This window comes from Alligator mississippiensis, chromosome 14 (assembly GCF_030867095.1).
Source record: "Alligator mississippiensis isolate rAllMis1 chromosome 14, rAllMis1, whole genome shotgun sequence".
Taxonomy (NCBI): Eukaryota; Metazoa; Chordata; order Crocodylia; family Alligatoridae; genus Alligator; species Alligator mississippiensis.
Window position 1 is genome coordinate 17,032,450 of NC_081837.1, and position 18,685 is coordinate 17,051,134.

The 18,685-nt window shown below is 49.6% G+C and overlaps 1 protein-coding gene across 1 annotated transcript in view; it reads right to left on the reverse strand.

Moving 5' to 3' along the window:
• The window catches only part of SRRM3 (serine/arginine repetitive matrix 3), an 80,871-nt gene that overhangs the window by 16,710 nt on the left and 45,476 nt on the right, over positions 1 to 18,685 (reverse strand). Inside the window, exons 4-10 of the mRNA XM_059717104.1 lie at positions 16,169 to 16,249; positions 12,929 to 12,958; positions 11,479 to 11,547; positions 10,005 to 10,040; positions 7,989 to 8,039; positions 7,219 to 7,323; positions 6,253 to 6,430 (exon numbers count right to left, since the gene is read on the reverse strand). Coding sequence (XP_059573087.1) covers positions 6,253 to 6,430; positions 7,219 to 7,323; positions 7,989 to 8,039; positions 10,005 to 10,040; positions 11,479 to 11,547; positions 12,929 to 12,958; positions 16,169 to 16,249 — 550 coding nt within the window. The remainder of the gene's footprint in view (positions 1 to 6,252; positions 6,431 to 7,218; positions 7,324 to 7,988; positions 8,040 to 10,004; positions 10,041 to 11,478; positions 11,548 to 12,928; positions 12,959 to 16,168; positions 16,250 to 18,685) is intronic.

Consider the following 18,685-nt stretch of genomic DNA (forward strand, 5'->3'; position numbering starts at 1 on the left):
TGTTGAGCACTGTACAGGGAACACAACGGGTCTTTGCCCCAAGTGGTTTGCAATGTAGTTGCAAACATCTTTGATTTTGAAGCCAATTTCATGCTTTTGGGGGCCTAATTCTGGTTTTATGAGTGCTTAGACTGGCAAGTCTGAGGCTAATTATTACCAGTATTAAAACTCAACATCTTCTTAATTTTAACAGTTAATGATTACTCTTCCTATTATTAAAAGTTAATCATGGCTTAATTTTAAGCAGGTATCCAGTGTCTTGTGAGTCGATGGAGCCCAATGCTTTGCTGTGAGAGAGCCTAAGGCTGAGAACAGACATCACCTTTGTGCCATCATAAACATTTTTATGGCGGCACAGGGGGAAAGCTAACAGAGATTCATGCCCTTTGTCCATGTCACAAGGTAGTATTAATTCATGCTACTGTTTTGTGGCAGATATCTATCTATTTTGAGGTGGGAGAGTGTAGGCAGCCCAGAGCTGGCCATGCTATCCAGCAGGTGCTCCTGGGGCTTCAGGACCCCAAGTTTGTGTGCCCTGGAAACTTCCCTGCAGGGTGCACAGGATCAGACCTCTGAACCCTGGGATTGCATGCCTGGGTTTTCCCATTTGCAGATGTGTGCCCAGTGATTAAAACAATGGGGGACAATGGGGGAGGGGGTGTCTGTTTTGCCCAATGAAGTGTACACATTCTGGCACAACTGATCCATTTCATTTGGAAACATCTGTTTATAGCCTAAGGGTATGAACAGACTAGAGATTCAGTTGCATATAGATATACACCTGTCTCAGAGATGATAATATTCTTGTGAAGTGCTTCAGGGTTATTCCTGTTTCATTTAGGGACATTTTTAGATGGTTTGCACTGATTTGTAGCACTATAGCATTGTTTGTTGTCTGTCTGCTCAGTTTTCACAGTGCTTTAAAGGGGTTCAAGGTTCTCTGAATGTTATGTCTGTCCATTCCCTAAGGCCACGGAGGAATCTGAGTCACCTATTCTCATTGATCATTATCTGTTCTGGAGACAAACAGCCTAGTTCTCACTTTGCACTGGATTAATATCATTGGCACAGTGGAGTAATTCCTGGATTAGCTCACAGTGTCCTGAGAAGTGAATCTCTGCTCCTGATACTTCATGCTGTTCACATATTTAACTGATATTGGCCTGGGCACTGGTTCAGGAATGAATCCCTATTCACATTCATCATGGGACTTGAACATAAAATGAATTACAGCCTTCATTAGGAGCTCTAGACATTAAAAAGCTGTAGGCTCAGTTCCTGAGCTATATTTTCAATGTCTCCCTTCCTGTCTAAACACTGAAGCTGGGGTGATGTAACTTAGCTCAGTCAGTGCAACTACTTTGGTTGCATTTGCCTTCATAGAGGCATCAGAGAAGACAACAGCTCATTTCAAGGCTTGTGCCTAAAAACATTTTCCTCACTCAGGGCTTACATGGAAATGACTGAATCCATCATCATTATGGATGATTTTGTAGTTGAGCCCTTTAGGTACACGATGGCCTAGTTCGCTTTGTGTGTTACTTCAGGTTTTAAACCAACAGTGCAATTACATTGGTGAATCTTACATCATTTTTGTATGCTGGGTATATTACACAGTGATCTAGAGTGAACAGAAATACAGCTATCCGAGGGTACCTGCAACCAAGAAATGCTATTACAGTGGGTTACCATTAAGTGGCAAGAGAGCAGGTATTAAATAACCTATTTCCCCTGGGCAAATGGCTACCCCAGGATAAACTTGTGGACAGGTGACATGTATACGGGTGCAACATACCACAGTTTATCCCTATTTTTTTTTTTAATAACTCTACACTATATCTGAAGATGTTACACTTGTGTAGACCTGCACATCATCTGTCTACTCTTTTAAACCAGAGGAACCATGTTCTATGTCCAGGCCCTGAGTAGCACAGGGTGGGTTGATTATGTACACAAGAGCTACGGAAAAATATATGAGCTTAGATTCATAAGAAGGTTGGGAGACAGGATCTGTGTTTGTGCAGTGCCAAACACAAGGTGCTCCTACAGACTGCTGCAAAACAGACCAAAAACAAATCAGCGATAATCATCCCCACCAGCCAGCCACTTACTTTGGACACTTAAAAGCAAGAAAAAAGAAGACCTATGGCTTTGGCAGGAAAAAGGAAGTTAGATATGAAAGTCTGAAATGAGCCCAATGCCCTTTCTTGGTGGCACAGTTATCTTCCCTTTTAAATTCTCTGCTCAAAATATAGAGATGAAAATACAATGTTCAACGGTTGTAAGTATTAAGAAAACACATCCGCTTTTTTGTTTTGTCTTCTCCACATTAACACACACAAAAGCAAAAAAAAAGATCTAGAACAACACGACAACGACAACAGGAACAAAAAAGAAATAGAGAAATATATTGTTTGCATTTCTGTACGTCACAAATGAAAGGAAAATAAAGAAATCCCAAAATAAAGAAATAAAGGAAACTGAACAAAGAAAAAGCACGTTTCATTTCCCTTCCCTCCCCCTCTTCCCTGCTTCTGCTGAGCAAGAAATGGAATTGTATATTACCGTTTTTCAAATGGGAGGCTAAAGAAAAACACAGATGGGATTAAAAAGAAAAAAAAAGAGAGAGAAAGAGAGAGTTGTTGGAGAAAAGCACCACCAGCGCCTGTTAACAAAAGGAACTTGTGTTTATTCAGCAGTGTCTCTGACATGATCGGGCAGGAATGGAGGCACACATAGTGGCTGAGTGCTTTGATTTTCTTTTTTAATCTCCAAATCATTAGCAAAACAATGTGCTCAGCCATTTGCTAGATCCATGGGCGACCTTTGACCTGGGGCCAGGATCTCTGGGAGGGGCCATAGAGCAAGACCAACACAAATCAATCAAATCGCCATGGATTAATGAAGAGGTGGGTGTGTGGGCAGCAGGAGAATCAGAATCAAAATAAACAATATTAAAAACACAATAAAGAAGAAATCAAAGAGAAGCTACGGGAATTGGGCTGCAGCATGGAAGTCTCTGGATTGGGAACTCATGATTGTTTGTGGGAACTACCTTCAAAAGCTAGAGGGGTTTGAGAGAGGGGAATGGAGAAGGAATGGGAAATGATCAAATCTGGTTGCTGAAATATACTAATGGAAGGCACCGCCTTAGGGCTCTGCAAGGCTATTGTATGCTGACTCCCAACCCCAGGGTAGTGTGCAGGCCCAAAGATTGCCAGGGTTCTTCCTGAGCTGTATGATGGGTAGAGAATTAAGACGAGCCTGCAAACTTCACTTAATAAATCTACTGGATACAAAAAATCATGGACTAAATATAGACATTGGATTTATGGCACATTATAACCTGCCTGCCCTCTGATAAACCCAGGTAATCTGTCTGCATTTACCAACTACATTTTATCACCTTCCCCCTCCCCAACAACTACCTTTTCACACCTATTATCTCCCATTCCCTTTGAACCTTACTGCCATGCATTTGCATTTTCACAGACCTGCATTTTGCATTTTGGCTTCTATTCTACCCAGGAAAGCACAGAAATAGTAAGACTTTCCCTATGCATGAAGAAGGGTATTTGTGACTGAAAGCTTGCAAAAAACCCAGTTTTTCCAAATATTTAGTTGATCTAATAAAAGATACCACATCTGCCCAACTTTGCCTGCCTGAACTTTCTCTGCTTTTAGCGACTGATCCAAATCCCATCAAAGTCAATGTAAAGGCTTCTGCTTCCTCCAATAGGCTTTGGGGCAGGGCCTGAGCAGGTGGATCTCTGGTGCAAAGCCTGAAAGTGCTGTCCAGTGTTCAAAGGCAGAATGCTTCTCTCTCACATAGCACAGCCCCCTGACCTGGTCACTTGGGGAGAAGCCCTTTTGGCCTGGTATCCCAGGGAAACACATCGGCGATCTAAGGTCTCTGTTAGTAGAGTTCAGTAGAAGGTGGGACTTCGTTTTGGCATTTAGTTCTGCCCCAAATCCTAGCAAAAAGCCCCGGTGGTGTACTTTTGCAGTAGGAGACACACCCCAGAAAGTCAGTTTGGAAACAGGAAAATGTTCAGTATTTTCAGCCAAAGTGAAACATGAAGGCATTCCTTCATTCATTCCTTCATTCACCTGTTTCATTTCAGTTTGTTGAACCAACAGGAAAAAATCTCCGTTTCAATCAGGATATCACACTGCATTTCCCTTTTGTTCTGAGTCACTTCATGGGAGTTGTAGGTGAGGTCTAACACCCTCATTCTGCATGATGGGCCAAGCTCCCTGACCAGACTATACCTCCGATGAGGCACCACACTACTCAGTCAGAGAGGATACTGCATTACATCATGGGATATAAGCCTTGCCAGGGAGCCTGGTGAATAGGACAGAATGCAGCCTGTGGGTGACCCAAACAGAAATGAAACATATCTCTATCAGCAATGCCAAAATGTTTAATTGTAATGGCAATCATGGAGCCTTTTTTGAAACATTTGAAGCTAAAGTTTCCTGTGGCATGAACTCAAAATGAAACTTTTTGAATCAGTTTAATGAACGGAGAGATTTCCATTTAGGACAAGCCAGCTCAAATCAGGAAGTTTTGTTACTGCTTTCCTGATGGAAAGTTGCAAAAGTTTCCACAAGGAAACCATCACTAACCAGCCCCAGCCTATGAGCTGATTATGTCAATAGACACACAGCTCTACCCACAGCTGCATGGGTGATAGAGGGAAACTAAGCCATAGGACCCTGATCACATTTGGTCCCAGTTCTGAGTGAGCAGAGCCTGGCTTACTGGAATTCACTATTTCAGAGGGTCTCAGTGCAATGCTCAGCAGCTCCCACTGGGTCTTCCTTTTCAGGCTGATCCAAAGTGGAATTACACAGGGGTTGAATCCATACAGACAAGAGAACAAGAACAGAAACCTCCCTGCCAAGTGCCAAAGCCTTGTGGCTCTAATTAGCCTGAAGTTTTGCATGACGAAGGAAGTTATAGCCAAAGAAGGCCCAAAGTCTTGAGACAAAAGGGAATATCCCATTTCTTCAGCCTGGTTCCCACAGAGAGACAGGCTGGAGAACTAGGCTTACTGTCGGAGGTGATACAGGCCTCCAGCCCTTTCTGTTTGCTTTTATTTCAGCTGTAAATTAGCCTGAGCAAGGGATGAAGGACTTGGCTTTTAAAGAAGGATCTGAGGATTGAGATAAAGAGACTTCCATGAATTGAAGGATCTGAGGGAACTTGGGGGTATAGATGAGAGATCCTGCCAGAGTGAGATTCCCCACTCTTCTCCTCAAGTAGCCTCAGCAGGTATTTTTCAAAGAAGACTTCTGTCATTCTGGCCAAGCCAGTTGAAGATACACATCACCATGGGAAGGATGAACATCTTTCACCACCTGCACCAGAGAAACTGCTACCCTTCTTCACTAAATAATACCCACAGGGAAATTCTCTCCTGAGCAGAAGATGGCACCAAATGCTTCTCAAGCAGGTGCTGTGATGATACCAGCTTCTTGTCAAGTCCTTTGGAAATGATTCAGTCAAGATGTGGGACCACTTGGAAAATCTCTGCCACTCTTTCTCCTCAGAGAGTGTTTTTTAGTTACTGTGGGCATGTCTATATGTGCCCCCAACTGCACAGTTGTTACTGCGGAGCCATTTAGTACTTGTTTTAGAAAGCACTAAATGACTGACTGTGCAGTAACCGCTGTTATTGTGCAGTGCCAGTGGTACATGGGTCATTTCTGATCCTACTGTGCAGTAGCAATGAGCTACTGTGATGCAGTAGCATCAGCGTCACAGTGTAGACATGCCCTTTAATTCACAGGAACAACATTTCTGAGAACAAACCTGAGAAAAACACCTCAGGTTTCCTCCCATCTTACTTCCCCTCCTGCCTCTAGGCCTGAGTCATGCTATTACAATGAATGCTTTGCAATATCCCAGAAATCAATGAGGCTGCCTAGGCTTGGACCCTACGTGCATGTGTCCATGGTGATGGAGGAGTGGGTAGAAGGTCTGCTCGTGACATGGCCAGTTTGGCAGATACAGGCCAGTCTTGGGTTCTGCTCAATGCCAAGAGCGAGGCTGCTCCCCTGGGGTCACTGAGACTGAGCGAAAGCAAGCAGGGCTTCACCTGCTGGTCTCACCTTGGTAAGCTTGGAGTGAAGTGACTTGTAAAGGGGGAAATGATGCAGGTGAGGAGGGCGGGGGTGGTGTTGGTGGAGGGGAGGAGGAAGGCAGAGTGGGGGTGAACCATGATAAAAGAAAAGCATACGTACATCCTGCTGTTTTATGACCAGGTTGCTGTGGCTGTGCCGACCATTCTGGGCGTTGCCCTTATGCCCGTTCTGGTGTGGTGTGGCCGAGCGGCTGTGGCAGGTGCCAGAGGAGGACGGGCTCCGGCTGGAACGGTGGCTGCTGGCCTTCTGTCCGTCCTCCCTGTGCTTGGGGCTGAGTCTGCGGGAGACAGTGGATGATGGGGTGTGACATGTGACTTGGGGCCAACTCACAGGCGATATGGCAGGCGTGGGAACAGGGAGGGTGTGAGGGGCTGGGTGGAGAGGCAGGCAGCATTTTGGCTGTACTTGCTGAAGGCCAGTGTCTCAGTTACTTCCATTTCCATGTAGCCATATGAGTGCACATACACATACACATAGACACAGACATGGATGCAAGCATCTGTGGATATAGGACAGGCCTGTGTCTGACCTCAGTCATCACACTATATAATGTGGTAATTCTGCTGCTGTTTGGGGCACAGTCAGTCCAACTTTATAGACCAGGTTTCCCAAACCAGGAGATTGGCTTCAGTATCATGACATCTCTTTCTTCTTTTTTTAAATAATACCATTGGGGAATTTTCATTTGGCATCTAGTGTTTGCACTTCTGGGGTCACATTTCCAGATGTTTCTCCATAAACATGTGGAGCTCACATGTTTACTTTTGAATGTCATGGATTTGCAGGGTCTTTAAGAAGAAGCTGGGTCTTTAAGAAGAAAATGCCTCATATGGTGTGAGGGTTGGGCTGATTTTGTGAGGGTTAGTAATGTGTGAGATCCAGTGAGAACCAGTCCATGCGCTCACAGGGGGAGCCCTGTGTCATAGATGGAGAATATGAGGAGTTGGGTGACAAACCCACACCTAGTGCACCTGGTCCATGCCCCCATTCCCAGTGCCCACCCTCAGTAATTCATATACCCATGCCCAGAGATGGGTCAAGAGTCCTAGGGGAAACCAAGCCTACCTGCTGGGAGATTTGGAGTTGCTGTAATCTGAAGATAGTGAAGCACTGTGGGAGCTGCAGCTGCTGTGTCTGTGGGACCTTCGGGCAGGAGAGCCACTATGGGATCTGCAAGAGACAGACAAGGAAGAGGATTGGGGAAGGAGGGAGAAAAGGAGGGCCCAGTCAGAACTCCTGATCTCACAGTACTGGCCCCAAAGTAAAACTGGGTCAGTAGAAAGAGCACTGCTCTGGATCAGACCCAGCAGGAGAGGACATGGGAACCCCTAGAAGGTTTCTCCCTGGGAGGGTGGCAGTTTGCAGCAACATATCTGCCCCTGGGGGAGCCAGGGAACAGGTGTGAGAACCTCATTCTAGTGCTGGTGCTAGCTGGACTTGCCTCCATCCTAAACTCAGCAAGGTACTGCAGGACCTTTGACTGCCCAATCCAACAGGGTGCTCAGGAGGAGCCTCTAACTTCCAGACCCAACTAGACATTGGAGAGTTCCCTCATCACCAAGCCCAAACAGATGCTGGGTGGAGACCCCAGCTCCTTGTCTCACCGGGCTGTTAGGTCTCCCATCTCTACTGGGTAGAAGGAAAGAGCTTTTTTGTCATCAAAGCACCAGCCCCACCAGAAGAACATGGTGCGGTGCCCAGAAATCCATATTCTACTAGTGTGCAATGCTTTTGTAAACCTCAAGTTCCCACTGTCAATGTATTGGTAGGAGGGTCTCTGCATCCCCCACCCTCATGTATCAAGTGTCCCCTGGGCCTCACATTTGGAGCCTCACCTTTTTCTCTCTTTGTTTTTTTCTTTCCTTTTGTTCTTGGGGCTTCTGGACCTGCGGAATAGCAGAAGACTGAAAACACAGATGTTACAGTGCACCCAGCCCTGAGACTGTGGTGTCCAATGGGAGGAGGTTGTCTCGTAAACTACCATCCAGCTGGATAGCCTTAAACTATCTTCTCTTGGTGAAAGGGCTAACACTGAAGAGGAGGCAGCAGACTCCGTACTGGGACAAAGTCTCTGCTGCTACAGTGGGGATGGCTCCAAAGGCATCTCACTCATTGGTGCTTTCAGGGAATTTGTCCCCATTACTCCCAAGATAATCATTGCCAGACACACTCATGGAGCACAATGATGGGGTGTCCTGCTATGCGTCCAGAGCTTTGAGTTCATGCCAAAGGTCATCCCCTGTCGGCATGGGTACCTAGTCATTCTGGTGGGAGAGTCAAACTTGGCCAGATATGATGTAAGCCATGTCACTTCCTTGTGTGCTGCTGGCTACAGAAATGAGCATGCCTGAACCATAGCCCAATGGACTGCTAAGTTTGGGAGGAACTTTGAGATCCCCATAGGCTGGTGCATGCATGTGTCTTCTTGCCATTCCCTGATGATTCCCATAGCATCCCCAAGAATCTACTTTTGTTGTTGCTGAATCCAGTCACAGATCTGACAAGCTCCCCTGCATCATGGGGGAGTTCTGAGCTGGAAATGGATTCAAATCTCCTAGCAAACCTTTGAGGTTGCGGTTCAAATGCCCCTTCCCCAACTCCAATTGCAAAACAACTTCCTCCACAGCAAAGTAACTTTGTGCTGGGCCCTCTGAAACCACCTGGTGACTTCAGGCCCATATCTGAGGCGTCTCTCCATCACTTGCAGCTTGTACAGTGAGGTGAGAAGCCTTTCTGAAAGCCATTCTAGCTTTACCACAAGGTGTGGGTTAGATGCAGAATGACAGGCGAGGCTCTTGCTGGTGTTATGCAGAGGACCTGACGGACGGCCTACACCAGCCTTAAAATCTGTTATCTAAACCAGCAGTGGCCCCTTAATCTTTCTCATGGCTCAGTCCCATGATATGACTTGTCCCTCATCCTATGACCCTCTGCTTTATGCACTGTACCATTCTCTGCAGCTCTGGTATTTTTTTCCTCCTACACCACAGGGACAGTTCCTCCACCAGAGGGCACCACAGTAACAACATCCAGGCTAAGCAAAAGCATTCAAGGAGCCACACTTAAAAAAAGCTCCCCATCTGCTGTAGGAATGAAAATTGTTCCTCTTTAAAACACAGGGACAGGGGGTTGTAAGGACTTAGAACAGGGCCTGCCCTGCAGAGCTCAGGGGAGGGGCTACATTGAAGTGGCAAACATGGGCAGAGCTTATAGGCAGCTCAGGATTGAGCCCACCTCTATTCATACCAGGTCTGGACTCTGAGCAAATACAAGGGTTGGCTTTTCCTCGCCCTCTGTCATCCAGTCTGGGGCAGAGGGGATATCTTCCTTTCCCTTGATGGACCTGAGTGATGTGCTTGGGGCCCCCTGGAACAAAGCCTAGGCATGGCATGTTGGGACTTGAGGGCAGGTACTGGGCTTCAGCAGGCCAACCCGGGAGACACGGCACCAAGCTGGCACCTCTTTGAGGTCCTGGTGGAACAGGGTTCAGTGAGGGAAGGAGATGAGAGCTGGTATGAAGATGGAATAGAGGGAGTGGGGCTAGGGCATCCTGCTGGATTTCCTTTGCCTCTCACTACATGCCAGTGTCACCTGCTGCAAATGATTCTGCCCCTCCCTGCATAGCCCTGATACCTTCAAACAGCCGAGGGGCAGGGGGCTCCACTTGGCTCCTCTTGTCAGTCACCCCAGACATCCCCCTGAATGTCAGGCAGGAGAAAGCAAGCTCCGGTACCAGAGAGGAGGGAGGAAGGCACATAAGCAAGAGGTGACTGGGGCAAGGCGGGTGGTGAGTGGGGGTCTAAGGGGCAGCAGCAGCGAGGAAGTGCGGCTCTTGCCTCATTAACTCTCACCTGTGTCTTCTCTTCTTCCGGGATCCAGACTCAGACCTGGGAGAGGAACAAGAGGGAAACAGGAGACTGGCTGAGATGAGCAACAAGGGATTCAACCTTGCCGCTTACTACTAACTGCGAGGGCTCCTAAGGAAGGATGTCTTCATCCCAGAAGTGGAGGGAAGGAGGCCAGTATTTCAGTGGTGCATCCATCCACCCATCGATCTATCAATCTAGCTAGCTCTTCTTGGGCTGAAAGGTGGAGCCCGAAGGTGTTGAGGACAGCCACTTCTCCTCAGCCATTGGAGCCTGAGCCATGTGAGTCACTGTGCACAGCAGGTGTTCATCATCCAGTGCTCCCAGGGGGCTTTCCTCAGGGATTCAGGGCCCATGTCTCCCTGGCCCCAGCCTTGGGATCTTCTGCTTGCTGAGTCTGGCACGTGGGCAGACTCAGAGACAAACTAGGAAGCAGGGAGAACCCCAGTGTACACTGAAACCCATTTCCTGACCTGGGGTGCTCTGCCCTCCTCTTGAGGAGCTGGTGTTTGGCTATAGAAGTGGGCAAGTGGAGCTGATCCTTTTACCCCTGGCAGTAGAGGCTCATACTATACATCTCCCATGGGTGGCAGGTTCAATGCCTGCTCCTAACTGCCCGCTGTGGGGTGCCGCAGCCTCACTTCTGTATGTATCACAGCTCCCCACATCTTGCCTCCACCACAGGAGGTGTTATTCCCAGGAATGTGCTGCCTGCCCTGGGTGGCCGCTGACCTTCCCATTTCCCCATTTCCAAGGCCTAGGGCAGGTGGGGGTGGCTCCCAGCACCTCCATCTGCTGCAGCATCCTCCTTAGATCCATCCCAATCACTCTGTGAACTATGGGCTATTCAATGCTGTTCATTTATCAAACCTGGTTGACACCCAACCTGGGCTGGGGCAGACATGGGATGACTTCATTATTGGGGACGGGGGTGGGGGGGGAGGTTAGGGGCAAGCGCTGAGCTGGGATCTGTGCTGTGGCAGAGACAGTGGGCAGCCTGGGCAGATGCTTTGTAAGCAGCCGGCTGGTTGCCATGCATTATTCACAGCCATTGGTATCTGCAGTGCATCACTGACTTCAAACAGGCTGGCTGCTGCTGGATTCATGCTGGGCTCCAGCCAGCCCTGCTGTGAAGCTATGGCATGGGGGAGGGGAGGCAACTGGGCCCATTCTCTTGCTCCCTGTCCCCTCCCACCACTCTCCCTGCCAAAGCCAGTGACAGTATAACCTTTTCTGCTTCCACCTGGTCTTGGCCTCTGCCTACTTGCATTAGCTGAGGGGGTGCATCAGGGCCCTTGACTCCCACTCCCACTCCAGCCTAAGGGAACAAAGAAGAATGGGGCTGCAGCCTGGGACCAGCCAATGAGGGGAGACTGAAGTCCAAGAGGGTGGACAGGGATGAAGGGAATCTGTGGGATGGATGAGATGCGGGGCAGGACAGTGCTGGCCTCAGCTTTACCTGTCTCGTCTGTGCTTCTTCCCAGCCTTCTTCTTCTTCTCCTTCCGGACTGGTGAGGAGCTGTCCCCACTGCAAAGCAAACACAGGGGTGGTGAATGGGGATGGTCAGGGTTTGGGCAGGCAGAGGCTGAGGGGCAAACACCCCAACACCTAGTACCCAGTGGGTCCCTCAACCCCCTCCTTTTGAACCCAGCATGGGGCTCTAGAAGAAAGAACACCCTGGCCTGAAATATCTAATCAGCCTGAGATTTCTCCAAGTGGCCTAAGGGATTAGGACACCTCACTGATATAGAAATCTTTTTCTTGTGGGCTAATAATTTGTTAAAATGTTGACTAAGAAAATCACTGAAATTTATTTTTTTTCAACCCGTTTTAACCAGTTCTAAATCATGCTTCCTGTTCTGTCTCAGTGCTGTCTTGTGGGGGCAGTGGGATCTCGTGGGAGTTAGGCCAGAGAGAGGGCTATAGGCCCAGTTGTCCTGATTTGTATTCTAAGCCATAAATTACCTCAGACTCTCCATCATGGGCCAGCCTCAGTATGCCTGGTGAGGACACAAAGGGGTTTGAGCTAACAGGAGCCCCCACAGTCTGCAGTCTAACAGCTCCTATATCCAATCTTAAATGAGATCCAGATTTTCCAAAGAGCTGGAAGCAGGATTTCCCAGAGTGCTCAGCCCTGGCCCACTGAAGTCAAAGGTACAGCTGCCTTTTGCAGATGCAGAAATTTGCAAGTGGGACACTGGGACCCAGCTGGGACAAATCAGCAGTGCTTTGCTGACTTCCATGGAGCTGGATGGATAGAGCCAGCTGGGGGAATGGCTCCTAACCCAGCATGTTGCTTGTTAAAGGAAACTTTTGCTGGCAGGGTCTGCCATGCTGTTAGAGTGAGCTGGCTGCACAGAAGGATCTCACCTGAGCTCACTTAGAGCACAGGCAACAAGAAAGAGTCACAAGCTTCAACATGGGCTGGTCACAAGCCTGGGAAGCTGGGCATCCCTATGCATGGCTGAGACCTGTGAAGTCTGATCTGCCATCTCGTCCTGCCTCACTGCCAGCAGCTGGCTGGGCTAGAGCTGGCTCAGCATTTTCTGTCCTAGCCATCTCTACTTGTGGTATGGACATTGCTTTAGACCCCCTGGAACAGGCTGCATGTACCCAGCTGCTTCTGCTCCAGGGCAGAGCCAGGCAGAGAGGCAGCAGCCCCAGCAGCAACTTGATGTCAGCTATAGGACTAGGCAATATCTACCCTATTTCTGGGATAACTGGGCATGTTCTGACCACAGTGTCAATTGGGTAAGTGCAAGGCAGAAGCTGCGGAAAGAACTCAGGGTTTGGAGTTACCTGGAGCCAAGGAAACTCATCCAAAGATGCCTGATGCTGGCTTCTCCCCACCCAACCCACCCCTTTGGCAACCCACTGGGGCAGCGCGGGGTTTTACCGCAGCACTCACCTGCGCTCGGAGCCAGGTTTCCTCTTTTTGCTGCCATTGCACCCCGGGGACGGCAGAGAAACAGAGAACCCATGTTAGTGAAAGCGTCTGCCTGCTGAGCAGCCAGCCTACAGCCTGCATGGGGTGAGCATAGGGACCAGGGTGGGGCTGGGACCAGGGCAGAATCTGGGCTCAAGAGGGCTCTCGCTGTTGGGCTCAGCCCTTGTATAGGGTCTAAGGACCAAATCCTGCCCGCATCAGCATCTCCACACTGGCAGGGGGGAGGAAAGGGCTGAGCTGGATGTCTGCATGCGCCCTCCCATCACGGTGACTGTGTGATTGTGCATCTCTTAATGACATAATGACATGTGCAGATTATCACCTGCACTTACACTAATTGCCTCATTAAGACATGGCATTGCTGAGCAGGGAAACATGACTGGGCTGGTTGGATCCCCTACACCGTGAAGGGAAAAAATAAATGAAATTTGCAAACATACCCAAGTGCCCATCAGACAAACTGGGGGGGAGTGGGGGGCAGTTGTGGGGGAAGGGAGAATGCACTCAAGGTACGAGAGCCTTCCATGTGCTGGGCATTGCAGGCAATGCATAGCTTCCAACCCCCCTTCCCCCGCTCCATGCTGGGTCTCTTGCTCTTAGTCTGCATTTGAGCCTCAGTAGCCATGTTTACTTGTGCATTAATGCACTTTTTCTAATGCTCATTAAATTTAGTACCTCCAATGTGAGGTACTTAATTAATGTGCGTTAATGTGCACTTAATGTGCTAATGCACAGTAGCACATTGGTATGCCTTTTCAGTTACACTTAATGCACAGTAGACAACTTTATTGTGCAATAGCGTAATGTCATGGGTTTTTATGTGATGCTGTAATGCTCAGTAAAATAGACTACTGAGCATTAAAGTGCATGTGTAGATGCGCCCAGTGTGTGTGTGTAGGCCAGGAAAAGGATGTGTGTCCTTATGCTATGTGTCTGTCTGTCTGCCTCCATGTGTGTCAGCTATGTGCATGTGTCTGCTGCTATGTACGTTTCTGTCTCCTTCATCTTTATGTTTGTGCATGTGTACATCTACCTACCTCTGTTCTTTGTGTGTCTGTGTGTGTAGTGTCTGTGTCTCTCTATGTGTCTGCACAGGTCTCATTCCATGTGTGTCTCCAGATGTCTGTGCACAACTCTCCTTGTGTGTGTCTGTATGTGTCTTTCCATTGTAACCCTCACTGCGTGCCTCTGTGCGGTGTGGCCCTCTGTGCATGTCTCACTATCTGCTGACCTGTGCATGGGTGGGATGGAGATGCAGATCTCAGGATGGGATCAATCTGTCTGTCTGTCTGTGGGTGTCTGGCTCCTGGCTCCCAGCCTGGGCAGCAGCATCCTGACCCCTGCATGAACAGTGATGCAGCACCCAAGCTGCACCTGGTAGAACAGCTATGTTCTGGCACACTCTGCCACCTGGTGGCAGCTGGCTGGCATGGCATGCCTGAGGTTTTAGGCCATTCTCCTACTCTGGGGTCACATTGGTGGCAGGGGGATGGATGGGGAGTCAGACTTAATGGCAAGGCAAATGTGCAATCCCTGCTAGCAGCCCTGCAGGTGGAATGATTCACTCCCTCTCACCCCACATCTCCAAAAACTTGTAACGAGTTTTGGACAAGCATGGATTCTGGCACTTGACCTATTCAGTGAGTCAACTCAGCTCTTAAAGTGGGGGTGGCCTACTGATTTCTAGGGCTCATATGCCATGACAGAGCTTGAAGAAGGGGAAATGCTATGCCAACCTCTCTTAGCACCTATCCATCTGCCTGCCTATCTGTTCACCTATCTGCATTGCCAAGATGCTGATACCCTCTGTCTCTCCCCTGAAGAAGATGTATGGACACAGGGATCCTGGCTGGGCACTGCTGGGGCCCATCATCTGCCTGCCCTGGCAGCATTGTCCTGTGTGCTTTTTAGAGTAGTGCTCACAGTAGGTGTCTCCCGGCAGCTCCACCAGCCAGGGACACCAGGTCTGTTTCCCACTGCAGTGGGGAGGTATAAAGACCATGGTGCTGGCAGGGCATTGGCTGTGGATACCACTGCCAGCTTGGCAGAGCTGGGGGAACTGAGTCTGGCTCCTGACAGGGAAGAGGGATGATGAAGTATGTGGAGCAGCTTGAATCACCACAGGGAGGAAGCCATCCCTACTCCACAGGGCCCACTCAAGGCATCTCTTCCCAGCTCAACACCATCTCCTGCTGCGTGCAGATCCCAGCAAGATGCAGAACTCATGCCATGCCTAGGCACCAGCTCCTTAGTGCTGCTTGCTCCGCTCTGCACAGTCATCAGTGGGCTCACACACTGGGAAGAAGCTGTGCAGAGAGAGGAATGGGGCATTCCGCAGACAGCGGGCAGGGGGTCGGGGGGCAGCAGTGTCACTGTGGTGCCAGCAGCTCAGACTTTCCTTTTCGCAAGCTCCACACCTCAGCCGGCTGGGTGCCTCTGTGGAAGCAGAGGTAGCACAGCACAGTGCTGCTGGGCCCAGGACCTTGCCTCTCCACCTGGGAGTGAAGCAGCTGGTGGGTTTTCAGACTGGGAGCAGCATAGAGGTGGAACTGCCCTGGTAGGTCCATGGGCACCAGCAGGGGCTGCTCACTTACAGCATGCACCCACACGCACTGTGGGGCCAGGCCAGGGCATGGCCCTGCTCTCCAGCCTGGGCCATTTCTCTTGAGCTTTCCCATCCAGGGCATTCTGCCCATTTGCTACCCAGTTGCACCATGCTGGATGCTGAAGCAGGACCTTCCTGCAGGTGCCAGGTCCAGCACTGCCATGCTACAGTCCCCCTGCACCTGAGCCACCCAGCAGTTTGCAAACGGTAAAGTGAGGGTCTGTGACTCCTGTTGTGCTCCACCTTTCCTCTGCCAGAGGCCCTTCCCCCAATTGGCTTTAGGTCACCTGCACCCCTGCAGCTGAGCAAGGGGGAGCTCCAGGCAGCTTCAAGGGATGACGTGGGAGCTTAGGAGATGGATACAGCAAGGACAGGCCTGTGCTGAAGCTCTGATTAGCTCCTGCAAGTTGGGGGTGACCTCAGGTTAGAGGGATGAGCAAGAGTGGCAAGACTTCATTGTAAACCAGTCTCTTGAGGGGACTGCTACTCCCTCCTTGCAGAGCAGGCCACCTGAGGCACAGGACTTGCCTTGCCCAGCTCCCCCTGCCCAGCTCTGGGGCTGGCAGGGAGGTACAGGGGGTGTCCAGGCCACTCACCGGCTCCGGCGATGCCCTGATTTCTTTTTCTTTTTCTTCTTAGGTGGAGGAGAGGTGGAGCTGCTCGACCTCCTCTTCAGCCTGCAGCAGGGAGAGATGAGAGGAGGGTAAGGATTAAAAATGCACCTGCAGATGCCCCTGCCCAGGCCTCATGCTGGCTGTATTCCCCAGCACCACCCTGGGGAGTGCCTATGTGGAGAGACGCAGGCCACTGGCTTTGGAAGCAGGAGTGTTTGGGACTGGGGGCGTGTGAGCACATGCTGGGGCAGGGGTGGACAGGAGTGTGTTTAGCACTCTGTAGGCCTGGAGCCATGTGTGAGGGGCTGGGGCATGACTGTGACAAGGCCTGGATACAAGGGTCTCACCGGCTTCTGCCTCAGCATGACTAGGACCCACAGAGCTGGGCCATGCAGCAGGCAAGCAATGATGGCAGCAGGCTGGCCTGTGGGCTCTCTGTGGGGCACAAGTGCAATGAGACACATGGTAAACCTTCAACCTGTAGGTGAATGGACCTGCCCTACAGAGGGATCATGCCTGCCTGTCCCTGCCACACTGAGGGGCAGATCCAGTGGGGCTGGACGCCTGCAGGGTGAATAAGGAGTCAACCTTTCTCATCTCTGAGAGCAAATTGTTTTTAACAGCAGCAGCATTTGCCAGCACTGGGAGAGCAGGCCCCAGGGCTCAGCACAGGCCAGAAGAACAGCAAACACCTACGCCAGGCTAGCCAGGCTGCTCCAAGCATGGGTAAGCGACTTTGTGGGAGAAGGATGAAGCAAGGAGCAGCCAGGCTCATGTCCAGGTGGTTGCCATGTGTCTGCCACAGGGATATACTGGACGCATCTACATGTTTGTTAATGCACTTTTGCTAATGTGCATTAAATTTACTGACTGTGTTGTGAGGTACTAGAAAAAGGCACATTAGCCTATTTTAATGCACATTAGCAAAAGGGCACTTTTTGTGGCACTTAAAACTCATTAAAATAGGTGAATGTGCATTAAAGTGCACATGTAAATGCACCCAACTGAGAAGCAGTCTATAGCAAACAGACACCTGCAGCGATGTAACACTGCCTGGTTCATTTATTGGCCCCAACGGTGAGCTTGGCCCACTATGTTCTTGATGCCTTGTAGTAATTAATGGGACCGTACAAATCCTGCCAGAAAACCAGGATTTTTTTTCCACTGGAAAGTCTGAATGGGAATCTGTGTGGGAAATAGTTTAATCCAATATTGTTGGGTTTTCCCACAAAAGCTGATTTAAGCTGCACATTTTCATTTCCATTAACATTATTTTAGTTTAAACAAAGTGATGTTTTAACTAGAAATGACCGGAAACTGTTCAGTTTTCAGAAACTAAAAATCCCAAATGACACTGCAGGCCGGAACAAACCAAAAGTGTCTGTTTCGATATTTCCTTTGAGAACAAATTGATTTTTATTTAATGAGAACTGGCGTTTTCCTGCAAAAGAGCCCCCAAATCATTATTTTGATGACACTTCCTTTTTCAGCAGGAAAATATTCTACATAGGAAATGTTGGCTAACTTCACAGCATGCTACGCAGAATCCTCCATAGCAATGCTATGTGTGTGTGCCTGGAGAGTGGCTCACAAAGCATGGCACAGAGGCAATATGCTGGCAAAGTGTGCTGCATCGCCCTCTTTGGTCACTAGAGGATAACACCCTACTGCTGCTGCCAGCTAGCTGAGTAGTGCTTGTAGCTCCAGCAGGACAAGCCCATGCTGCTCACTGCAGATGCTGAGCAGTAAACCTCAAGGTTGTGGGCCTCTGCATGTGAGATAAATAGCTGCTGCCGGTGTACAATGCCTGGCACCACAGACCTGCACTGCTTCCCCCATCTGGAGGATGATGGATGCTCACATTAGCTGCCAGGGCTGCAGAGGCAAAGGCACCAAGGTTGTTTTAAGGAGCAATCTGTTCCAGGCCCCTTGTGGGAACTGATGGGCTGCAATCAAAGCTCGCACAGGGTCCAGCCTGGCTCCCATTCTCACCTCATATTCAAAGGGGAGAAGCTTAAGGACACCTGTCAGCCACTGTTCTTCCTCATTCGTAAATGCCTTCCAGCTCCACGAAGCCCACCTGTCTGTAGAAAATGCAACCTAGCCAGGGCCCTTGTGCTGCCAGTCACCTGTGTTGGGATGAGGATCCTGATCCAGAGTTGAGATGAGATAGGTGGGGGCTTAGCTGTGGCAGCCTTGGGCATACACTGCTCCTTTAAGAAGGGCTGCAGGGAACAAGGCTCAGAGCTGAGCATTGGAGCTGTGGAAAGCAGCCTGGTTGCTGCTGTGTCCCTGGACTTTCCTCGTACCGACCAGTGAAGCAGCTTGTTCATCTCCTGCACTGAGGCAGGGCTGATCCAAAGCTCTCTGAAGCCAACAGGAAGGCTCTGACTGAGCTTCATAGCTTCAGATCAGGTCCTCAGTGCTTGAAACAAGTCTCAAGGGCTGGATAGATGAAATACTGACCCCAGCATAGTCAGCATATCAGGGGTGTAGAAG